This window comes from Lissotriton helveticus, chromosome 5_1 (assembly GCF_964261635.1).
Source record: "Lissotriton helveticus chromosome 5_1, aLisHel1.1, whole genome shotgun sequence".
Lineage (NCBI taxonomy): Eukaryota > Metazoa > Chordata > Amphibia > Caudata > Salamandridae > Lissotriton > Lissotriton helveticus.
Window position 1 is genome coordinate 1305261599 of NC_136065.1, and position 23994 is coordinate 1305285592.

The following is a 23994-nucleotide window of genomic DNA, read 5'->3' on the forward strand; positions in this document are numbered from 1 at the left end:
GTTTGCCTGTATTTGCCCAGAGTCCTAGGACTTACAGTAGGGGTCATATCCATGTCCCCAGTACAAACAAGAACTGCCTGAGTAGGAATTCTAACTAAGTCAGAACCCACCTCAGTTCCCAGGGTTAACCCAACTATAGCCTTGGGAGGTACACTATCACTACTAACTGTACTAGGGGGTGCAGGTGTCTTAGGGACAGTAGTGGTAGGAGTTTGGCCTTTCTTGGTGCACTCACTAAACCAGTGAGTCTTACTTTTACAGTATTGGCACCATGGTTTCTTAGGACCATCATTCTTCTTCTTTTGGGAAGTTTGGGACCCACCCTCCTTAGGTTGTTGGGGCCCTGTTGAAGACTTCTGGTCATTTTGCTTATTCTCATTACCCTTCTGGTCGGCTTTCTTCTGGCCACCACCCTGGTTCTGGTTCTGCTGCTTGACCCTTGTCCTGACCCATCTGTCTGCCTTCTTTCCCAATTCTTGGGGAGAGGTCAGATCTGAGTCAATCAAGTGCTGATGCAACAACTGGTTTTGACAATTATTTAAGATTTGTTCTCTCATAATTAGATTATACAATCCTGTGTAATCAGTAACTTTACTTCCCAGTAACCAGCCCTCCAGAGCCTAAGTGGCACAATCAACAAAGTCAGTCCAATCTTGAGCCTGAGTTTTCTGGGTATCCCTGAACATCAACCTGTACTGTTCAGTGGTTAAGCCAAACCCATCAATCAGAGCAAGTTTCAAGACTTGGTAATCATTAGCATCCTCATCTCTATCCGTGAGGAGCTTGTCTCTACCTTTACCTTCAAAGGAGAGCCACAATATAGCTGCCCACTGACTCTGGGGTATCTGCTGTACTTTGCAGGCTCTCTCCAAAGCATATATTTACAACAAGGAGTGGTGAGGGACAGAGTCTCTGAATTAAGCAGAATACTCTCACCCAGTCAAAAGATCAGGGCTAGATCCAACACCGTTTTTTAGCTCATTGCACCATCCCAGTTTCAGAACCTGGCTGTATGCAAATTAGTCTGTTCCTGTCCCAGTGCATGATGGGAACAGGGCAAACCAAACTACAAAAGCCAATTCTTACACTGGGAAGGAAACAAGCTTCCGGGGACCGGTTTCTGGCATTCTGTCCATCACCACCCCCTTTTTGAATCGTTTTGGCCACCATAAGTGTGGAAGGGTATGCTCAGATGTGAGTCCCTTGCTCACTGCACCATCAGGATTCAAGCAAGCCGGGCCGAAGACGGCTGTAATGCCAGTAACCGGTCCCCGGAAGCTTGTTTCCTTTCCAGTGAAGAATTGGCTTGGTAGTTTGGTCTGCCCTGTTCCCATGATGCACTGGGCCAGGGACAGACTAATTTGCATATAGCCAGGTTCTGAACTGGGATGGTGCAGTGAGCTAAAAAACGGTGATGGATCAAGCCCTGATCTGTTGACTGGGTAGGAGTGTTCTGATTAACTCAGATACTCTGTCCATCACCACCCTCTTTTTGAATCGTTTTGGCCACCATAAGTGTGGAAGGGTATGCTCAGATGTGAGTCCCTTGCTCACTGCACCATCAGGATTCAAGCAAGCCGGGCCGAAGACGGCTGTAATGCCAGAAACCGGTCCCCGGAAGCTTGTTTCCTTTCCAGTGAAGAATTGGCTTGGTAGTTTGGTCTGCCCTGTTCCCATGATGCACTGGGCCAGGGACAGACTAATTTGCATATAGCCAGGTTCTGAACTGGGATGGTGCAGTGAGCTAAAAAACGGTGATGGATCAAGCCCTGATCTGTTGACTGGGTAGGAGTGTTCTGATTAACTCAGATACTCTGTCCATCACCACCCCCTTTTTGAATCGTTTTGGCCACCATAAGTGTGGAAGGGTATGCTCAGATGTGAGTCCCTTGCTCACTGCACCATCAGGATTCCAGCAAGCCGGGCCGAAGACGGCTGTAATGCCAGAAACCGGTCCCCGGAAGCTTGTTTCCTTTCCAGTGAAGAATTGGCTTGGTAGTTTGGTCTACCCTGTTCCCATGATGCACTGGGCCAGGGACAGACTAATTTGCATATAGCCAGGTTCTGAACTGGGATGGTGCAGTGAGCTAAAAAACGGTGATGGATCAAGCCCTGATCTGTTGACTGGGTAGGAGTGTTCTGATTAACTCAGATACTCTGTCCATCACCACCCCCTTTTTGAATCATCTCTCCAAAGCAGTCATCCACTTGTGGATGTCATCCCCTGTCTTATAGGGGGGCACTATTTTACTCAGGTGTCTATTATCAAAACTCCTGTCTCTATCCCTAGGGATAGTGCTGCCACCAGTGGGGACTACCCCACTTAACTGTTGCTCTCTAGCAAAGGCAAGATTCTCCTTGGCAAGGGCAAGTTCTTCCCTCTTGATCCTCAGATTAGCCTGTCTCATCCTTGCTTCATGCTCTCTCCTCTGAGGGGAAGTCATTCTCCTCTGGGGAGAAGTCATTCTCCTCTGAGCAGAGGCATGAGAGTGCACAGATCTATTGGAGTCCCTAGAATGAGACCTATCTCTTCTAACTCCATGGTTAGGCCTGCTCAGGGTCAGTACTGGGGGTCCCCAAGATCCTTCCCTATGTAGGTCTAAGTTGGCCCTTGTGAGTCTGCTGACTATCACAGAACCATTGTCTGCCTCATCCCCAGACTGTTCTTCTTCTTCCTCCTCCTCTTCCACATTCTCTGTTTCAGGGAGGTCTGGATCTCCAAGAGTACCTTCTAAGGGGTGCATGCTGCGATCTGTGTTAGAAGCCTTTCTAGCATCATATGTCTCTAAGAGACTTAACAGAAAAGGAGTGGTAGGGTTAGAACCCTGTTTCAATTTCCTGGAGGTACACAATTGTCTCATCTCCTGGAAACTGAGAGCTGCATATCTGGAAAGGACCTGTGGAGGGTCACTAACCACTTGGGGAGTCTCTGAAGACTCTCCATGGGTAGCCATGTTTTCTAGTGAGGTGTAAGTGATGCACCTACCTACACTATGGGTTTTCCTACTGATCCCTTGATAAGAGTTGTAGTCAGGGTGTGCTAGGCCCTTTCTACTACAACAGCTGGTTCAGTAGAACTCAGAGTATTTCTAAGCTTGTTATATGTACCTAGGTACCTTATGTGATCTTTCAAATGATATTGCAAGATTATATGTGGTAAAAACAACAGCAAGCTCAAATCCCAACCGCTGCACACCAATGTGAGAAGTTGGCCTGATATATGATGCTCACTAGTTCTAGTGACCACCTTGTATCAGTCCAAACAACCCTTCTGGTGATTGGTTGTAAGTCAACCTTATAGACCAGCTATCCTAATGGTAGCATGGACAAAGCAGTCTTAGACTAAACTCTTTTGGCATGTGAAGCCAGCTGTTTTACCACAATATAACCCCTTAAATACCAAGTGAAAGGACACCACACAGGTTGTTATGAAAATAAACAGTATATTTATTAATAATAACACCTCTGAACTCTTTATGAGGTCAGAGGGCTAAGCACATGACAATCTCTTACGAAAAATACTACAAGTCGCACAAAATTACAATGGTGCCCTAGGGGCACGACAAACCATATACTAAGTAAGTGGAATGTGAAAGTCGATAATCGGAATGGAGCTGTCCAGAGGCTGTAGGATCGATGGGACATACGCTACCCTAACTTCAGGTAAGTAATAGGAGGCCCACGGACCGCGTGTGCAGAGTGTGAACTCACACGCGAGATGCGTAACAACGTCTATGGACAGCACAGTTCAAGTTAAAGGTGAGTACGGACAATCCTGACTAGGTAGGACTAAAACGACTGTGGAACTCGACACTAGGACAGTTAAACTACCCTTGAGCACCGAAATGCTCGTGTTACCTCACCCACGGGCCGCGGGTGCATAGGTGTCAAAGTGCGTCGGGTTCTCGCGTTGAAGTCAATGGAGCCTGAAAGAAAAGATGCTGCAGGCGACCAGGAGGAAGATGTCCGGTGCAATCCAAGGGTGGATTGTTGAAGAAGGAGACCTGAAAGCAGAGGGGACAATGTTCACAGTCGCTAGCCAGTGACTGGAGTGGAACCAGGAAGGAACCAGATGTCGACGTCGCGATCAGGTAAAGAGTGGACGCTTGACTCTGCAGCCACGTGGACCAGGAGGTGTCTTCGACGACCAGGATGGAGGCACGAGCTGTCCCACGCAGGCTCTTGCTGTCAGCGGTGTCTAATCCGGGCTGGGACTCAACAGGCCTTGGCAAAGGCAACCCACGCGGTGAGTGAAGAAAGCGTCTGGTGCTGACTAGGAGAGTCCGGGGTGCCCCTCTTTTGGAAGGGAACAAGGGCCAGTCTGGAGCAACCAGACCAGCAGTGAAAATTCAAAGGTTCGTCGTCTAGGAGGCCACTAGCCAGCCGGCAAGTGACCAGACAACGCGTCGAGCAGGAACCAAGCAGAAGGGCCCCACGCAGATCTCGTGGATGCTGGAGGGCTGATCTTCGGTGCAGGGGTTGCTCGGGGTTGGGGCTTCTCAGTCCCCAAAGCACTTGGTCGAGTTTACCTCGGGAGTCGTGCTGGAAGCGAAGTGCAGGTTCGTTCAAGATGGCCGGTCCCACGTGTCTCGTCGCACCCACGGGTCTCAGCTTTGCTGCAGATGTAGGTAGAAGTCGGAGAGGTCTGGGAATCCGGGTCTCGTCGGGCTCTGAAGTCTGGATCCTCGAGGGAAGACGACAAAGTGAAGCTGCTGGACGCTTGATGGTGCCTGCAGTTGCAGGGTGGACACTCCTTGCCCACAAGGGAGATTCTTCAGTCTTCTGTGGAGCAGAACGTCGAAGGCCAGAGTTTCTTCCTGATGAATAGTTCAGGATAATCTAATCTGGAATGGGACCAGCTCCTACCTTTATTTTCCTAAAGGGGGCTGCACTACTGACTAGGTCCCTCCCCTGGGTGGGACCAGGAAGGGGGTTGGCTACACCCCCTATCCTTTGTCCGGTTTCCCGCCAGAGCTGGGGCAGGGATGCCCCAGCAACTGGTTTTAACCGGTGTATGCACAGGGCACCTTGTGTGCCCCAGGCATGTCTCATTCCTTTCAGGCCTCCCTACCTCAATACACAAAATCCTGTCTGGGGTGGTGCTAGCACCTCCCAAGGCAGGAAACCCTTTGTCCAAGCCATCCTCGCTGGAAGGACTCCCAGCAGCAGGAGGTCAGACTTGTGTCTGTGGTGGCAGCATCCATTTTGTGATGCTGAGGCTGGAGTTAACTTTAACCGGGGTTCACAGTTACACACATGTCGTGTCCCTCTAGAAGGGTGGAATGCTACCCCCGTCGCCAGAATTGGCGAAGGGGTAGTATTCCAAATCGTATGACACCTTACTCGACATGTTTTGATAATGTTATACCAGAGTTGGCATTTAACCGCGAGGTTGATAATGCACTTAAGAGTATATGGTATAGCGTTATCATGGAACAGCTATTAGGACTTGGTTCCGCAAGCTGCAAACGGGCTCAGCTCATGCCAGAGCACCATCTCACATAATTCCAAGCACTCTGCCTTCAGGATTGATAAGACCTTCCATAGGAGTGACTGATAGGAATATATGTGTCCATTTTAGGGTTAGAAATAGGTATACTATATCTACAGCAAAGGGTGTTTACAGTACACCACCTTGCCCCAGCTGTCATGCAGCCAGTTGTGTCAGATTTAGATGGCCAGCCAGGTGTGGCATAATACATGCTTCAGCCCCTGGTAGGCCCTGGGTACACCTATGCCCTGGGTACAGTGACTGATAAGGTGGCCCAGTACCAATTGGTAAATGCACCTAAAGTACATGGATGTCAATTTAGAGAGAGAACAGCTAGGCTGTGGGTCTGATTAGCAGGCCCACAGCCAGGGAAAGTCGTAAACCAGTGAAGCAAAAAGCAAAAATCTGGGGTGACCATAGGATTGCAGACCCCACTCTCCTACAAGGAGGAAATATCAAAAATCCTCTCATAGAGCTTCAGAACACACAAGGGGGTCGTCTTCTCCTCCTTCTGGTTCACCTTTATCTCTGCCTTCAGAGTCTTCCAAATCTTCAGCTACAAAAACAGTAAGTGAAGCCCAGATCAAGACTCTTTCTCTGGTGTCTTCTCACACAGTTTCTGTGACCTCTTCTACTTCAAGTACTTCATCTACGGTCTCTACAAGAGCTATAACCTCTCCTATTGCGTCTTCAAAAATTTCTACTACAAAGAAGTCTTCTGGGACTAAAGAATCCTCTTTTGTCACTCCTTCATCTAAATCGCCGTCAATGACAGCGCCGACGTCAATCCCAGCGACAACGGTTCCTTCATCTACAAAGTCATCGTCGACGAAAACCCTGTCGACGTCGAAGTCATTGACGACGAAGAGCCCGTTGACGTCAAAGATATCGTCGACGAAGAGCCCGTCGACGGCAGTCCCATCAACGAAGAGCCCGTCGACAAGGAGCCAGTCAACGATGGCCCCGTCGACGACTGCCCCGTCGACGACAAGATCGTCGACGGCAGCCCCGTCGACGAAGAGTCCATCGACGGCAGCATCGTCGACGAAGAGTCCATCGACGGCAGCACCGTCGACGAAGAGTCCATCGACGGCAGCTCCGTCAACGAAGGTTCCATCGACGACATCATTGTCAACGGCTCAGTTGTCTATTACACCTTTGGTCAAGACGCCTCTGTCGACGAAGAGTCCCTTAATGACCAGAAGTCCACCTGCGAGAACTTGGTCAGCGATTCCACAAGTATCTCAAGCGTTGCCTGTTACGTTCACCCAGTTTCAACTAAAAACGTACCATAGGCAAGGCTACACTAATATATCTCTGTTGTTACCATCACATATCTTGGAGACATATGTAGAGGAAGAGGAATCTGATGAAGATGACGGGGAGGAAGAAGGCCCTTTTAGGATTGCACGCCATCCGTCAGAGTTGCGAATAAAATGTCAAGAAGAGGATGAAGAGGAACACTACCAGGAACATTTTTATCAAGAAGGATTGTCTAAGGCCTATCATAGACAGTCACGTAAGGTTCCACGTTCGGAAGAAACAAGTCATCTTCCTCCTTCTCTGATCCAAGATTTGCAGGCCATGTTGGCTGATTATCGGCAGAGGTTTCCACCTACACCGACTACTCCAATGTTACCTACCATGCCGGCGTTTACACCTTCGCCACCAATAGAGGATCCTATTTCACCGAGACACCCTGTAGAAGCTATACCGCAAGGGGGTCAGGATACTTCATCATCCGATGAGGATGAAAGAGAGGAAGGTGAATTGCCTAATGATAATGTACCTGGGGATCCTTGGGATGAATATATAATCCCCATGCCCTCGCCTCCTATACCGCATACCTCTGATTCATCACCTGAGGATATTGGCGGCTTTCATAACATTATGCAACTAGCTGCAGCACGGTTCGAACTTCCAGTTACTATCGAACAATCTGATTCTTTTATAACCTTCTTTGAAGTCGTGAAGAAAACAATCACCAGAGCATTACCGATCATAGATTTTATTTGGAAGGAAGGTCCTAAGATAATGACACCTGCCTCTATACCCGCGGTCCTTCCTCGAATTTAAAAGAAATATCGAGCACCGCCAGACACTCCATCTTGCCTTGTGGGACACCCGCGTCCAGACTCTGTAATTTCGAAGGCGGCACAGCAGAGGTCAAAGAATCCATCCACCCCAATCTCAACTCCACCAGATAAAGAGGGTAGACGATTTTTGAATTTGATAGGCAAAACAATATCCACCACTGCTGCATCATCCATCAAGGCAGCAAACTCTCTGGCAATCTTAGCACGTTATGACTGCCAGATGTGGTCAGAGTTATCTGAGTTCTTAGACCTTATACCTGAAGATCGCCAGCAGGAAGCACTGAGAATAGTGCTCGAAGGGGAACGGGCGGCATCGGAAATTGACTGTGCCTTACACATTTCTAATACTAATATTCAACAGCTAGCGGGGGCTGCTGTTCTCAGACGCCAGGGATGGCTCAAACCAACCTCTTTTAGACCTGAGGTACAGACTAAAATACTGGACATGGCTTACGATGGTGACTTACTATTTGGTAAGCATATAGATGACGCCTTGCTGACCATCAAGACAGATACGGATACTGCTAAATTGCTGGGTACCCTGCAGTATAAAAGAGGATCTTTCAGGGGATCAAGAGGTCGTGGTTTTTCCTCTAGAGGAAATTACCACAATCAACAAAACAGACAATACCAAACTCAATTTAAGCAGCCTTATTATCAGTCCTCTTACAGGCAATCCTCTTCAAGCAATTTCTCTCGTCAGGTAGACGACGACGGGTCAAACAATCAAGGCCGTGACTCAAATAAAAGACAATTAGCTTTGCCGGATGCCAGTCAAACCTTCTCCCCTCCCTGTGGGCGCAAAGATCTCAGCCTTTTTCCAACAATGGCAGCACATCACATCAGATCAGTGGGTCCTCGACCTTGTTCAAAGAGGTCACACTCTAGAGTTCTTAAAGAAGCCACCTACGACCCGCCCAAGGGTCCCCCTTCCCCTCGTCTTCACTTACTGTTCAGAGAAGCTTTAAACATGTTCCGCAAAAATGCGATAGAAAATGTTCCAGTCTCACAAAAATCGAAAGGATTCTACTCTCGTTTCTTGTTCATAAGGAAACAATTGGGGGAGTGGCACCCGATTCTCGACTTGCGCAAACTCAACAAGTTTCTGAAGAAGCAGAGTTTTCGAATGGTGACGCTGGCAGATGTGTTGAGCTGTCTCAACGAAGGGGACTTTATGGCTTCTCTGGACTTGGAAGACACTTACTTCCATATCCCGATACATCCCAAACATCGCAAATACGTAAGATTCACAGTGGCTGGCGTCCACTTTCAATTGAAGGTGCTCCCGTTCGGACTGAAATCGGCACCAAGAATATTCACAAAATGCCTAGCTCCAGTCTCTGCCACTCTGAGGTCTCTGGGTATTCAAGTCTTCCCATACCTTGACGACTGGCTGCTCAAAGGACCATCAAAACAGGCTATGAGACAGGCTGTTAAAAGTTGCCTTCATCTATTCTCAAATCTGGGACTCACTCTCAATGCAAACAAGTCACAGTTGCAACCCCTCCAGGTTCTAACTTTTCTCGGAGCAACACTAGACACCAAACAGTGCAAGGCGTTCTTGTCAGAAGATCGTCAGAACAAGTTACAAAGCCTGGCAAAGTTGATTTCAAGAAGAAAATCAGTTTCTGTCCGAACATTTGCTTCTCTTCTGGGGATGTGCTCTTCTGCAATCAGCTTAGTCCCGCTCGCAAGGCTCGGGATGAGACCTCTGCAGGAAGAGCTACACCGGCAATGGCAACAGGCCAGAGGGTCATTCGACGATTCCATAAAGGTGACCTCACGAATGATACATGCTCTTCACTGGTGGTCAAAAAGAAGCGATCTATCTCCGGGTCTCACGTTCCTGACCACTTCCCCAGAGTTTTTCCTGACCACGAATGCATCCATGGAAGGTTGGGGAGGACATCTCCAAGACCTTCAAATTCAAGGACAATGGTCTCAACAATATCAACAGAAGTACATCAACAGTCTCGAACTACGACCCGTCTTTCTTTTTCTGCAGGCGTTCCTTCCGAGAATCGAGAACTCCTCAGTGCTGGTGCGTACGGACAATACCACCAGCATGTATTACATCAACAAGCAGGGAGAAACGAGGTCTCTCTCCCTATCGCAGGAAGATCAAGAATTGTAGGAGTGGGTTATAAAACATGGCATAACCCTCAGAGCAGAGCATGTCAAGGGAATTCAGAATTCTCTGGCCGACAACCTCAGCAAATCTCTCACAAGATGTCACGAGTGGGAGTTGGAACAAGAACAAGTGAAGAGGATCTTCCAGATGTGGGGCACGCCAACCCTAGATCGGTGCAACAGAACAGCAAATGCCTTTATTACGCCAGCAGATTTCCTCAACGGGGATCAAGAGGGAATGCCCTGTCCATGCGATGGTCAGGGATTTATGTGTACGCTTTTCCCCCCGATACCATTAATACCGATGGTTCTGCAAAAAATGAAGAGGGAACATTGCAGTCTCCTCCTAATTGCTCCTTGCTGGCCGAGGCAGTATTGGTTCCAAGAGTTATTCCTGTTGTCACAACAGTGTCCTGTTCGTCTAAATCCAACACTCAATGCTGACGAGAGAGAGAGGTCAGATTCTACACCTGGATCCACAATCGCTTCACTTGCACGCCCGGCTCCTGACTTCTTAGACTTTAAGGATCTCAAAATTTCTCAGGACTGTAGAGATATTCTATCTAAAGCCCGTGCTCAAAGTACTATCAAGACATATCGCTTTAAATGGAAGCGTTTTTCCATTGGTGTGAAACAAATAATGTTCATCCACTCCAGGCTCCACCAGAGGAAATCCTTCCGTACTTACTATCCCTAGCTAAAGCAGGTCTAGTATTCTCATCTATCAAAGTCCATCTCGCTGCGATTTCTAGATTCAGAAAGAGTCCTAACAGACCATCACTCTGTTCTTCGTCACTTATCAAACTATTTTTAAAAGGGCTTTTCGAGCTTTTCCACCAATTCGACCTCCACCTCCAGAATGGGATCTCAATACAGTTTTATCTCAATTAATGAGGAGGCCATTTGAGCCAATTCACAAGGCCGAGCTCAAGTTCTTAACCTGGAAGGTGGCACTTTTATTAGCTCTCACTTCAGCCCGGAGGGTTAGTAAAATCCAGGCTTCCACAATTTCGGAACCTTTTCTACATTTCACTAAAGATTACGTCACGTTACGAACAAATCCAAAATTAATTCCTAAAGTACCGTCTCAATTCCATCTAAACCAACCTGTGAAGCTGAAAACCTTCTTCCCGGATCCAGTTACACCGGCGGAAAAGGCTTTGCACTCTCTTGACGTAAAACGTTGCTTGAAGTTTTACCTTCAAAAGACTAAGGATATTAGACAATCTAATCAGTTGTTGGTTGCTTATGGTCAAGCCACATTAGGACAAGCCGTGACAAAAGCAACGGTGGCCAGATGGCTGTCTTCTGTCATACAATTCTGCCACGATAAAGCTAACAAATCTTTGCACAGAAAGGTCAAAGCACATTCCACCAGAACTATGTTGGCTTCTACAGCCTTATTTGCTGGGGTCACATTGGAGAATATTTGTCGTGCTGCGACATGGAAGAATGTCCACACGTTCACGAAGCACTACTGCTTACAGTCTGCATCGCAGGACGATGCAGCAGTGGGACAAGCTGTTCTTCAACATCTCCTTCATTAAGGTTAGACTTTTAAATGTCTCTCATATTGCATTTATGATGTATAAGTATGATCATATTCACAGTAATGTTGCTGGTTGTCAAATATTGTTTTTTAATATGCAGTATGTTAAATGGCTATAACTATCTCATTTCAGAAGGTTTCTGCATTTGCATGTATTTACATATTCTAGTGCTCTATAACCTTCCGGAAGTGTGGGGGATATTTAGATTCACGCCTTGTCTCCCACCTTCCGCAAACGACATTATTAGGATTACTGCTTGCTATTCTGATTCAGGCATGTGAATCTATGAAAGATACCCCAATACTGGATAAGAAAATAAGTTACTTACCTGTAACTACAGTTATCCAGTATTGGTATCTTTCAGAGATTCACATGCACCCACCCTCCTTCCTGGTAAGACAGTTCTCTAATGGGGATACATACTTCTCACTTGTGCTAAGAAAATCTTAGGAGAACTGCCTCTGCTGGGAAGGTTCTAGAGGGTGCTGGTATCTGATTGGTTGGAACTATTTTTCGGTTCTTTTCATACAATGAGTTAGATAGGCTACTAAGCTTTGGGTCTTTTGGGCCTATTGTCTTGTCAGTCTACCACAGTTTCTTACTAAGGCACTGCTTTTGTATGTATTATTACCGTGGGACTCCCGCCTCGGCGACGGGGAATGATTCAGGCATGTGAATCTATGAAAGATACCAATACTGGATAACTGTAGTTACAGTTAAGTAACTTATTTTCTTCCTCCTACTGCCACTACATTTAGTGTCATTGATTTGAAGAAGGCATTTTTCTCGATACCTATTCACCCTGACAGCTATTTGGTCGGCTTCACTTTGAATAATCGATCCTTCAGATTCTGTAGAGCTCCACAAGGGTATACTCTATTTCTTTTACTTTGCACAAAGACCATTGCTCCTTATAGACATTCACTAGTGTATCTAGTAGTAATGTGTGTAGGTAGTATATCAGTAGCATCAATTACCATCCCTTCAGCACTAAAATGCTAACATTACAACCACATGATGTCATGTTCGGGCAACCCAAAAACAAAACACAACCCCTGGAGAAACGATGTAATTTTCAATGACCTATATTATTTCCTTCAGAGTCACCATAAGAATGCTGGGAAGGAGTGGCCAAGCAGTATCCCTTGTATCCAATCACTAGGAAAGTTCCACTTCTGCTCTTCTGGAAGAGCATCTAGTATTTAGGCCATATCTGTGGGGCTACCCCGCTTATTTCCCAGAGCTGGAGGGAGAATCCTTCCATCACTATCAAGGGATGGCAGGACTATAGCATCCTCTCCCAAGCCAATTATGTCTCTTGTGTACTCCATCCTCTCTTCACTTACCTGCTCAGCACCACTTTTTCACACTCCGCCCTTTTGCTTAGCTCTTTACTCCATTTCCGGCGACTAGGCCCCCCCCCATTTTTTTTCCAGCTCATGGATGCCTATTGCTTGGCTAGAATAAGCACTAAATCCACTAAACTGCATGTAAATGTCTTTGTCTTGTTTCTCGGGTAAAGGCCAGTTACACAGACTACTGCCATTCTAATAATATTCCTCTCTGTAGATTCATTAACATATCACGCCACTGTATCCCAATAGTTAGTCAGTGAGGGGCATCTTCAGACCATGTGATAGACATCAGGTCCCTCCAAATCACACTTTGGGCAGCTCACTTGCACATTGGGAAATACAAGATTGATCCTTTTAAGTTTATGTATACCCTGTGTAAATAATAATTTGATAGAGACTACTAGCTGCAGATTCTTTCATGTAGAATTATCCCCTGGCGTGAGACTGGATCCGGAAACCTTTTGCCACAGCATCCCTGTGCGCCGGGAGCGGGGCGACATCGCGCGACTCCGCCCAGGCGTCGTACGTGACGTCAGCGAGTTCACTTAAGCCCCACCCCGGCACGCCTACGTCAGTTTTTTCCTTTTCCGCGTGCAACACAGATCCGGTCTTGCTGCTGGCCTATTTGGGGCCCTTTTTTCTTCACTAATTGTCTTCTGTCTGGTGGAACAGTGTGCAAATGCCTTCGGGCTTCAAAACTTGCTCGTTGTGTTGAGCGTCTTATGTCGGCGACGGACCCTCATCTCGTTTATATGTGGTGTTTGAGGGAGGATCACGGCACCACTGATTGTGAGGCGTGTCAACAGTTGAAGCCGAAGTCGCTACGGGAGCGTCGAATGAAACTTCTATCAGCGCGTCTCTCCAGGTCGACCTCCTCCCCTCGATCAGCTTCGGTGGATGGCTTCAGATACGGCTGTGATCGTAGTCCTCGTCCTTCTCAGATGTCACGAGAGCGCCTCTCCCCAGTGGGTAAGTGTCGCAGTTTGTGCCCGGGGGCTGGTGTTCGGCCTTCCGTGGGCGTGGTCTCTCCGCGGGTGATGTGGCGCGTGTGTCGTCCTCCTATCCACCGTTTCCCGGTGAGGGGGCGTTGAGACTCCAGATGGAGACATACGCGGCGGCTTTGCGGGCCCTGCTCGCTTCCCCTCCTGGGGCGTCGACGGATCCCTTGCCTCGCGCGGGGCCCTCCGCAGCGGCTCCGGCTGTGGCGCCGACTGTTTCGGATCCAGGCTCGGAGGATTTGGTACTGTTGGGGTGCGCCCCCTTTGGGGTCCCTCCTTCAGGCCACGGCGCCTCTGCCTCACCGCAAACTCCCGCTGGAGTCCCTGTGGTGTCGCGGGATGGCCGGGGCTCGGGTTGCCCTCTGGGCAGGCGAAGACCTCATCCAAGGCTGAGCTGACGCCGCCAAGGCGCCGGTGTCTGCTTCGGGCAGAGCCACAAGGGCCGGTGACCTCTTCTCATCCTGCTCTGGTGGGGTGGGTACTCCTCGTCCCCCTCCGGGCCCTTCTTGTTCCTCCCCGCGGGCGGCTGCCTCATCGGAGGGCAAGTGGGCGGTTGATTCGTCCCCGGCACCACCGTATGGGTCACTGGACCTCCGCAACATTCTGGGCCGAGGCTGGTGGAGGACTTTGGGTCACTCCCCCGGTCCCTCTCGTTTTCCACGCAGGCGGCTGCCTCGGCGGAGGTCAAGTCGGGCCCGATCCGGCACTGCCCCTTGGCCACTTCGTCTCCGGTCCCCGGTGCCGTGTGACTTGGAGGAGCCCCATCGGTGTCTCCTTCGGTGCCGGATGGTACTGATGTCCTACCTCAGGGTTCGGACTACATGGTTCCACACAGAGGATGTGCCGCGGATTCGTCTTCGGACGCTCCCTCTTCTCCGGAGGCTGGCTACATATTGGTGTCCTCTTCCCCGGAGACTGGCCGCCGTGTGGTGTCTTTTTCGCTGGCTTCGTCAAAGGACGGCTCCCCGCCTTTTCTGAGGCCGAGTCGCTCGTCAGAGGAGCGGCAGGTCCCCCATCCAGGACTGGCCTTTGCCTGTCCCACTTGGCTTCGGGATGGCTGACTTAGTCTGCAGCTGTCACCCGCGGAGGAACTGCTTTCTTCTCTGCGGGGCCCTACGGAGGCGGGTGCGGCCTTCGCTCACGCGGTGTCCACGGCTGTGGGTATTCTGCACATGGGGGACCCGATTGCTCATTTTCCTGCGGATCATCTCTTGGAGTTTTTCCACCAGGGCTCTGGTGGGAGGGAGATCTTACTCCCCTTCGAGGGTTAGCTCCTTTCTTCCCTGACGGAAGCTTGGAGGCGTCCGCCTCAGGAGATCCGGTGTCTCAACACCTTCTGCACCAACAGCTTCCGGCGCCACGTGACCCGGCGTGCCTCTCCCTCCACCCCTCTGCTGCCAGTCCACTTTTGAGGACCGCTTTCCCCTCCCTGCCGCCACTGTTGACTCCGCCGTCCCGAGAGGCCTGCTGGCTGGACTCTTGGGGGCACAACATGTTCGCCTCAACCAGTGCTGCCCTGCGGGCCCTTACCACCTTTTGTGTATTGGCGAGGGCCTCCTCTTGTTTGTGGGACTCAGCTGAGTCTCTGGGTTCCACGGCTTCCCAGGAGACTGTTCAGGTGGACTTACGGCATCATGCTTTGGATGGCCGGGAGCTAGCGGCGTTTATTCTCCACTCCGTTCTGGACATCTAGGAGGTGTTGGGCCAGGCCATGGCTTCCTCAGTCGCCCTCCGTCGCCCTGCTTGGATTCGGGACGGTGTGTTCCCTGAGAATATTCAGGAGCGGCTCATTGATCTTACGTTTGATGGCAGCTTGTTGTTCCATGCCCTGGCTGATTCTACCATCCAGAGGTTTCTGGCGGAGCTCTGTCCTCGAACTCCTCCTCCTCTGCCTTATTCTCCTCCTCCTCCTCCTCCTCCTCCTTCCCCTGCTCAGTGACTGCTGGGCCTTTTGGATGCCCTTGCTATAGATGGTGTTTCCTGGCCATTGATTCCTCCTTGATGAGTATTTGGCATTGTTGGCTGCTGGACGGCCCTTGTTGCCTCTGTGTGTGTTTTTGCTGGAGTAGTTACACAGACTTGGCCCTGAGGTTAGGCCTTCTGTTTTTTTCTTTGGGCTGATGTCAAGCCTTCCCCGGGGTTGTTTTTTTCCCCGTGCCACTTTGCTTTCTCCTCTGCTGCGGAAGTTCTTCCAAAGAGGGTTCCCATGTGTGGGACGTAGCGTACCCTATGTGGGGTAGTGGTAGCTGTTATATAGCTATTCTTTGCTGGGGAGTGCTGGTTGGCTTCAGGTGTCTGTTCTCCATGGCGTCTCTGTATGTTGCTATTGCTTCTTGAGGTTTTGTGCGCGACCCTTTTAGTGATGGGCCCGGCCATTTGTTCTCCTTCCTGCTCTTGTGCTGAGGGCTGGGATGCTTCGGTGTCCTTTTTGCGTCTGGTGGCTTGTGGTTATGGCTGCCGTTCGGGCTGGCCTGTTGCCTTCCCTCTGGGTGGGCTCACCTCTTCCTGGGCTTCTTCTTGTTCCTCTGCCTGTCTTGGCATTGGGTGGTGGCTTGGTTGCCCTGGGGGAAGGGCTGGCCGTGAAGGAATCTGCGGCTAGAATCGTCTTTACCAGCTACATCGTTACCGAAGGTAAGTAACTCGTACATATAACATTAACCTGTAATCCCTAGATATTTTAGGAGTGGATTTTAAAATATTAGATCAATATCCTTCATTAATAGGTATCACTAAATCCTCTGTCCAGAATGCTTTCCATACGACTTGTGTCAGGGGAGTCCGACCGAACAAGTACGATGCATTTGAATGCATCCGGATACGATTCGGTTGGACTTCTATTGACTACAATGAAAGCCTGTGTACCGAACGCGTACACCGGCTCCCATTGACAAAAGGGGTGGTTGGGGATCATTGTGCACCCTGTGGCGGGCACCCCTTTGTGCCTGCCACACTGCATGGTCTGAAAGGGGGGGACCCATGGGTACCCCCACAGGCACGAGTTGGACAGCCCCGGATGAAGAGGGCCTGCTATGGGATCCCAAAGACTGATTCCGGCAGCCTTTTTGATCCAGGCAAAAGGAATCATGAAGGCTGTCCGAGTTGTTCATCGTTCTTGCTCGCTTGGAAAACCTACTCCATAGAGCTGTACGATTTGGCTCCGGAGAGCTCTATCTCTCGGTATGCCTTCCAGAAACGATACAGTCTGCGCTAAGGGTTTCCAGGCATCGTACTTGGTCGTTTGGAATTGGGAGCGAGTTGGCCGGATACAAGAGCTCCGGATCAGTTTAGGTAAAACCAAATCCGATTCAGAGCCCTTCCGACCGAGATTGGAATTGGGCACATAGACAGCACAAACGGGGATCTTAATAGAAGAGTTTTTGTCTTAATGGAGAGTGATCCAATTTAGGACCTAATGGGCTGGGATCAATGCATATTATGTATCTGGAAATACCCCCTATAGCATCAATCTTGGGATAATTGACAGATTGGAACGCGTGAATAAGGCGATCACCCCTTCTAGAGCAGTTTTATGTTTTCTTCTTTTGATTGAACAAAATATGTTTAATTATTATGTAATGTAACATCCGTTTATGTATGTTTGTTCTTGGATTTGTTCAACCACATTTTATACACATATGATTGTGTTTGATGGTGTTATGTGTATATTCTTGTTTTATTTAACTATGCCATTGTTTTTAAGTCTATCAATGAAGACGAATAACACTAGATATATGCAATCCCTTGTTTTCTCTTTCAGTTTTGGGTAAATAGTAAGACCTGTGAATGTGACACATGGTATGTTCAGTGTACAGTTTGTATGATCTATAATAATTCATCAGTGATCACTGACTGACGTTCAGAGAAATAATGGTGAGAATGACATTGAGAGAAAAAAAGGTGAGACGTTTTTCTCTGTCAATTCTCCAAAGATTGATGGTATTGGGGGTGTTCCCAGATTCATACTTTATAGTGCAGTTATCACTCTGTGCTTGACATCTGATGAACATATATCCTTTAAACGTCAATGAATGGGGGGTTCCAGCACTCCCCTCTTCCACCAACCACTTATTGTGACCAGCATGGCCCCATTCATTAAAAAATGTTGCACCAGCTCTGGTAAGCTCCTGAAAATCCACTAAGTTGCCACCCTCATAGAGCCCACCAATGTTTGTCAATCCTTTCTCAGCCCAATCAATCTTGTAGTCTGCTTTAGGTACCCCCAAGTGGTAACACTAGTAATAATACTACCTGGAGGTCCTGTGAATATGGCAACTGTGCATTCTTTCTCTGAAGGGCTCTGGCCCATATGAAGCAAAGTGTTCTAACTAGGATTCCTGCTTCTTGGAAGTGTGCTTTTCGAATGGGTTGAGCAGCAATCTCATGAGGATATCACGGGTAGGGGTATCCTGCGCTCTGTCCCCTGTGGCATCTCAACAATTATCCCTCCATCTGACTTCCCAATGCAGCTGTGCAGCCAGATGATAAAGCTCCAGATCGGGAACAGCCAGTCCGCCCTCATCTACCGCTAGTCTGACCTAAGTCAGCGCAACAGTGTGCCGTTGAATCTCTAGATCAAGTCGTGCTTTGGGAGTAGTCCTATTTTTGGTAGTACTAATATACATCTTTACACGAAGACTCAGTTGTCCCTGCATGTAGCGGCGCTCTTTTTTACGGTGCAAAGCTCCTTGGTTGAGCCTATATACATATACATAAATATATAGCTATTCTCCCAATTACAGTTAAAGGAAGGGTTTGCTAGAATTTAACAGACTTTTGCAGCGAGGTCAAGAAGGTTATTACATCCCTCTCCAGTAATTTGTCCTCAGTTTCCACCCCCAGCTGTTTGACAGTAGCTGGTCCCCTTTGAATATAATCTTCTGCTTCAAGTGGCTTATCATCCCCCAAAGGGACATGTAGTGAGTATCTACTATACGTACTCCAGTTCACACACAACCCAGATAAACAAACACAATTCTCAAAGGCTCAAGTCACGTCTGGTTGTTCGCCATGTAAATATAATAGCATATCGTTCTCGTATAATGATATGTCTGAGGGAGTTCCATTGAGTATAATACCCTGATATTTTCCCTGCCTGTCAAGGTCAGGGGCTCCACTGCTATTGCAAACGGTACTGGGGATGGGGCAGACGTGCCCCGTACCTCCGCCAAGTGCCGATACGTCCAAAATCACCCCTCTTGTTCTGATGCAGGCCTTTGGGCATGTGCTTGGAAAATACAGTTATGGTATTCTTTGATGTGAATTGAAGTTCGGTGCACTATCTCCAAATTGGGTGAAGCTAGTATACACTCCAACACAGCGATGGGGAATAATTCTTGCATTTGTATCTCTGAAATATACCAGTATTCCAGAGCCGAAGATATAGATAAGTAACTTATTTCTTCAGCTTAATGGGCTGTCTTTGAGTAGGAGAATATAGGGGCATATGTATGACACGATTTTTTATTCTCAAACGCTGCGATTCGCAAAAAACAGTGTTTGCGACTAAAAAACCGCAAAACGCGATGTAGGAGACATTTTCTCATCGCATTTTTAAGGAATCGCTAATTTGCTATTTCTCAATTTTAATAAGCATTTAAGGAATCGCAAATTGCGATTCCCTAAATGCTATGTAACAAGCACCCAAGTTGTGGGATTTCTCCTTAAGAAATCGCAAATTACCACCAACTTCAAGTTGGTGGTATTTAGCGATTTCTTTCACAAATGCACATTTTGGTGTTTTTCAAGGTGCCATGTGGCGCACATACATGCCCTCAGGGCATGCTTGTATGTGCGCACACATGCTCATTTCAGGGGTGCATCAGGGTGTCCTTATGACACCCTTGCACCCTTGAAATTATTCTCAATTTTTGATTTTCGAATTGCGAACCGCTAATTGAAAATGACTTCCTTTTCATTCCTATGGGCCTCCTGGCCCATGGGAATGAATGGGAAGGCATTCATTAATTGCGATTTCGTAATTTGCTAATCGCAATTAAGGAATACCAAGAAATCGCAAATTATTTGCGATATTTTAAATACATCCCGTTTTGCGATTCTCAAATAGCGATTCTCAGAAAATCGCGATTTGAGAATCGCAAAAACGGATATTGATACATATGCCCCTTAATACCTAAAAATAACCAAAGTGGAATCGACATCAAATTATTTTTGGGGATTACTATAAGTGAAAAATAGTTTTACAAGTATGGAAGTGAAAGATTGCTTACAGCCGATAATAGTGTGACAGTGGGCACCGACTTGCTCGAAATTGTAGTTCTTTGTGTGTCACTAATAATTTGCTCTGTTCATTGATATTTCTTTCTGGTCTCAGGTGTGATCGATTTGTGGCAATAAAAGTGGTTAAGAGTGGACTCTGTTTCACAAGTGCAGCCAAGGATGAAATAAATATGTTAAAAAATGTGAGTATCCAGACACACTGCACATTTACGTATTCTTTTGCTTGTGAGATGAAGCCTGATCATAGTAAAAGTGCTAATCATTTAATTTTCCCGTTTCTACTTCAGATGGATCATACCGTTTCCAAAAACCCGTACAGAGATAAAGTGGTTAAGCTCATAGAAGACTTTAAGATATCAGGCGAAAATGGCACACGTATCTTTTAGAGTTTACATGTTGAATCTGTGCATCGCATTTTCAGCAGAGTGGATTTTTAAAAACTGTGTCTCTGTATTATCTGTTTGAAAAGTGTGCCTGAAGTGTATTTCAATTATTCCTATTATTATTATTAAGTAATTTAGTGAGTGCAGCATTCATCCATTATTGAGTCTCTTGCCTCTGCAGAATATCGTGCAGCAATCTTCCTGTTGGCTAATAAAGGAGATCATCCCACAGAACATACAATTAACAACTCTTGTGTTTCAAGTAACAGAAATTTCAGGAAACCTTCCTCTTTCACGGTCCTAAAGCAGATAAAATTCTACAGGGCAGCCCCTTCACTCCTAAAGCTCTATCACTACATTACCAAGTCTGGCGACAGACGGCTTTAGCTGTTGGGCACACTATTTGTTAATAATAAACATAAAAATATACGAATAGGATTTTTATGGTATATTATTCTCTCACCGTATCCTGTAGGCTGTTTGGTTGTTATCCCACTCCTCTGGAGTTCTGGCATTGTAATGTTTATTATGTCAAATGTATACTCAGTCATCACACAAAAAATGATTTATGTTATACATGTAGTTTGTTTTACTACTGCAGCTTTCATTCGGCATATTTCTCAAGACTTAATTGTGAGCCTTAACTTTGTATGGCTGCCCTATTGCATACTTCTTTTGCATGTTTGGATACGAGACCCTAGTATCAACCCACATTCTTGAGACATGCACAACTTTGGGCAGCCATCTTGGGGTTAGGAATCCAGATTGGCAAATAGGTCTTCCTATGCTTCTTTTTAGGTCTCCCCTATGTAGTGCGCATGCGCTGCATAGGAAAAAGACCTTTAACCATGATTCCCTTTTTCAGGCAAAAAAGTGCACGCGTTGCATTGCTTTGAATGGCAACGTGTGCACGTTTGGCGATTCCCTTGCAGGAGGGAGCGGCGCCGTCTGGTAGCAATTATCGCGCTCGCTCCCGCAAGGAAAACGCTGCGCGTCCCTGCTCTCGGCCGCACTTTTCTTTTCGCCTTGCTCCTGTCTCAATTTATTTTTGGGAAGTCCCATCCTTCTCACAGTTTCACTATGCCCCAGTCTCATTAGTTTACACAGCGCCTTCAGAGTCAAATCCACTCAGTCGCTTAGGCCTGCGTCGCATCCAGCAATCAAGACCTTTCAAAGACCCGTCCGTACACATGCTAGCATTTGGGAACAATATAGTGGGAGACACTGCAGAAATGTAGGCGTAATGTTAAAACTGAATTGACATATGACGCAGGGAAGGATATTTATAAGCTAAAAAGTAATTTAAAAAAAGTTGAACAAACATTCTTAACTTTGAAAACAGGTGTCTGCCTTGTGAGCCTGTCCCTACTAATTGGTCCCCATCCTTTACTCTTACCAGCCGTTCCATCTTCAGCCTCCTGCGCCATCTCTCAAAACCGATTTTAACATACCTCCCCCTTCATCTACCCCTTCTCCTCCCCTAACAACTGGTAGCCCCAGCAGCTACGTACAGACGAAGAACAAAACTTGCTCTCATTCTCAAAGCCCTCTCACCTGCCCTTGTTCAAGCTCCCACTTGCTCCATCTTCTGCTCCGCTTCCAGCCCCGCATCCTCCCTTCAGACACTCCGCCACTGACGCCCAGTGCCATAACAATCCACCGCGAACCCTCGCCACTACACTTCTGGCGGCTTTACGCTCCGATAGGCCAGAAAGGTTAGGGAGAGTGACGTGCTTCCGTTCGAATAGCACTGCACTATCATGTGCAGGACGTACTGGTGCACATGTTTCCTAGGGTCGGCTAGCTTGGAACGGGAGGAGGCGAGGGCGTGGTGAAAAGAGTTAAAACTAGCATTGGAGGGGGCTTGGCTAGCAGCCGAAAAACATGGGCACAACCTAGAGAGGCTCCGTGCTCCCTAAAGTGAGCCCAGTCAATCCGTGTATAATCCGTGTATTTATCCGCTACCCTTTTGGCCCCCAAACGTAGGAGTGAGCGGTGGAAGGTGCCCGGTAACAATCGATCGCACTCTGGCTGATGTAAGATGCTCCCCGGGACGGCCGCGGCGTGCAACACTTTGAGGCCTGGTGCACTGACGGCAGACAGGACCTCGAGTTTGGCGGCTGCCCGACTGCAGGGGCCTAGAGCCCGGATCGGAGGGGTGCGGAAGGAGAGGTTGGTGGTGCGCTCCCCCCTCCGAGGCACGGCGTGAGGTGGCGCCCGTCCACGCGGCCCAGAAGCTGCAAGGTGGGTGCTGGGACACTCTTTCAGCACAGCCCGTGTATTCTACATACTTCCCGGGGCAGCCAGGATGTGGAGAAAAGATCGTATCTCCGACCGCCATTTTCTAGCTGCGCGCTGCCGTTCCATCAGGGAGGTACGTTTAATACTGAGACGACAGAGCCAAGGGTGCCTGGAATAAATAATGATCAGGCTCAAGCTGTTGGACGCTGTGCTAATTAATTACTCTTGACTGCCTCAGACACTGTTGGTGAAATCTGATTTCTCATAAGCTGCACCACAAGTCTTCACGTTCTCAAGAGGATACTTTTTTAACACAATGCAAGTTGCCTCACCAGTTTGTGGAATTTAAGGAAGGAAGGCTCTGTTAAAGATTTGACAGAATGTATGTATTGTATTGCGACTTATATAGCGCACGTATCACCCGAAGGCATCAAGGCGCTTGCCTTGTGAACCCGTCCTGGCTTTTCCCTGTGAGATAACCCCTACTGGGTATCCCCAGGGTGAAAGCCAGGCAACCCGCAGCGGGTGGGCCGCCGTAGTGGAGATTAAGCAACTATTGCCCAGAGTTGCAGCGTGGGACCCCATGATTAGAATAGGCACCGAGGCGAGAATTATCGAGTCCGTGGACATTTTGGGCTCAGGACCCTGCCGCGCCGGGCCAGACCTCTGCATCAGGGTCTGCCGCTCTAATCAGTGAGCCACACTCCCCCACACAGAAGAGGTATAATTAACTGTGGCACATTTGAACTCTAGAACTATCTTTTGCACAGCTGCTATCCCGGCTAACTTTGGACACACGTATTGGCCACGTCCTGCTGAGTGGTGGAGGGCGGTGGGGGAACGCGCCATTTTGCCCCACTGCCTTCACGCAGCGGCACAATTTTGGCAGCACAAGAATTCAGGAAAGTTGAAGGAAGAACTGAGGAGAAGGGGCTCTGCGAAACCGGACAGGCGGCTTGAGCAACGTGTGCCCTCAGGCAGGCGGCGGTGATTAGCAACCCTAGCCCACGCAGGACGACTACCTGAACTTCCGCCATGAGTAACAGGAACGCAAAAGGTGCTTACCAGTCAAAGCTGGAAAAATGTGCATATACAAAATCATGACAACCCTGAACAAGGTGGATTCACGTATTGGGACTCTTGCGGTTGATCTTGCCCTAATCCGTGCTGACTTCAATAAAATGTCCACCAAGGTGTCGGCGGTTGAGACCACGACTGCGGCCCTGTCATCAGACACCTCCACCCTTAAAAAGCAGGTTCAACGGCTGGAGGCAGACCACAAACTTCTGGCGGCAAAGCTGGAGGATCAGGAGGGGCGATCAAGGCGGAACAACATCCGCCTTATTGGCATGCCGGAGACGACAGGCGGCCGGGCCCTGGATCTCTTTGTGGAGGACTTGATCACGACTCACCTTCAGCCACGGGGATTGTCCAATTTCTTCTCCGTTGAGAGGGGGCACCGGGTCCCTGGTGGAAGACCGAAGCAGGGGACCCTGCTGCGGCACATCCTGGC

At 48.3% G+C, this 23994-nt stretch overlaps 1 protein-coding gene across 4 annotated transcripts in view; it reads left to right on the forward strand.

Annotated features, from left to right (window-relative positions):
• Positions 1-23994, forward strand: part of LOC144755338 (SRSF protein kinase 3-like) — a 1366259-nt gene that overhangs the window by 384354 nt on the left and 957911 nt on the right. For all 4 annotated transcript variants that reach the window (XM_078644145.1, XM_078644144.1, XM_078644146.1 and 1 more), the window contains exons 6-7: positions 19952-20039; positions 20145-20232. In XM_078644145.1, the coding sequence (XP_078500271.1) occupies positions 19952-20039; positions 20145-20232 (176 nt within the window). The remainder of the gene's footprint in view (positions 1-19951; positions 20040-20144; positions 20233-23994) is intronic.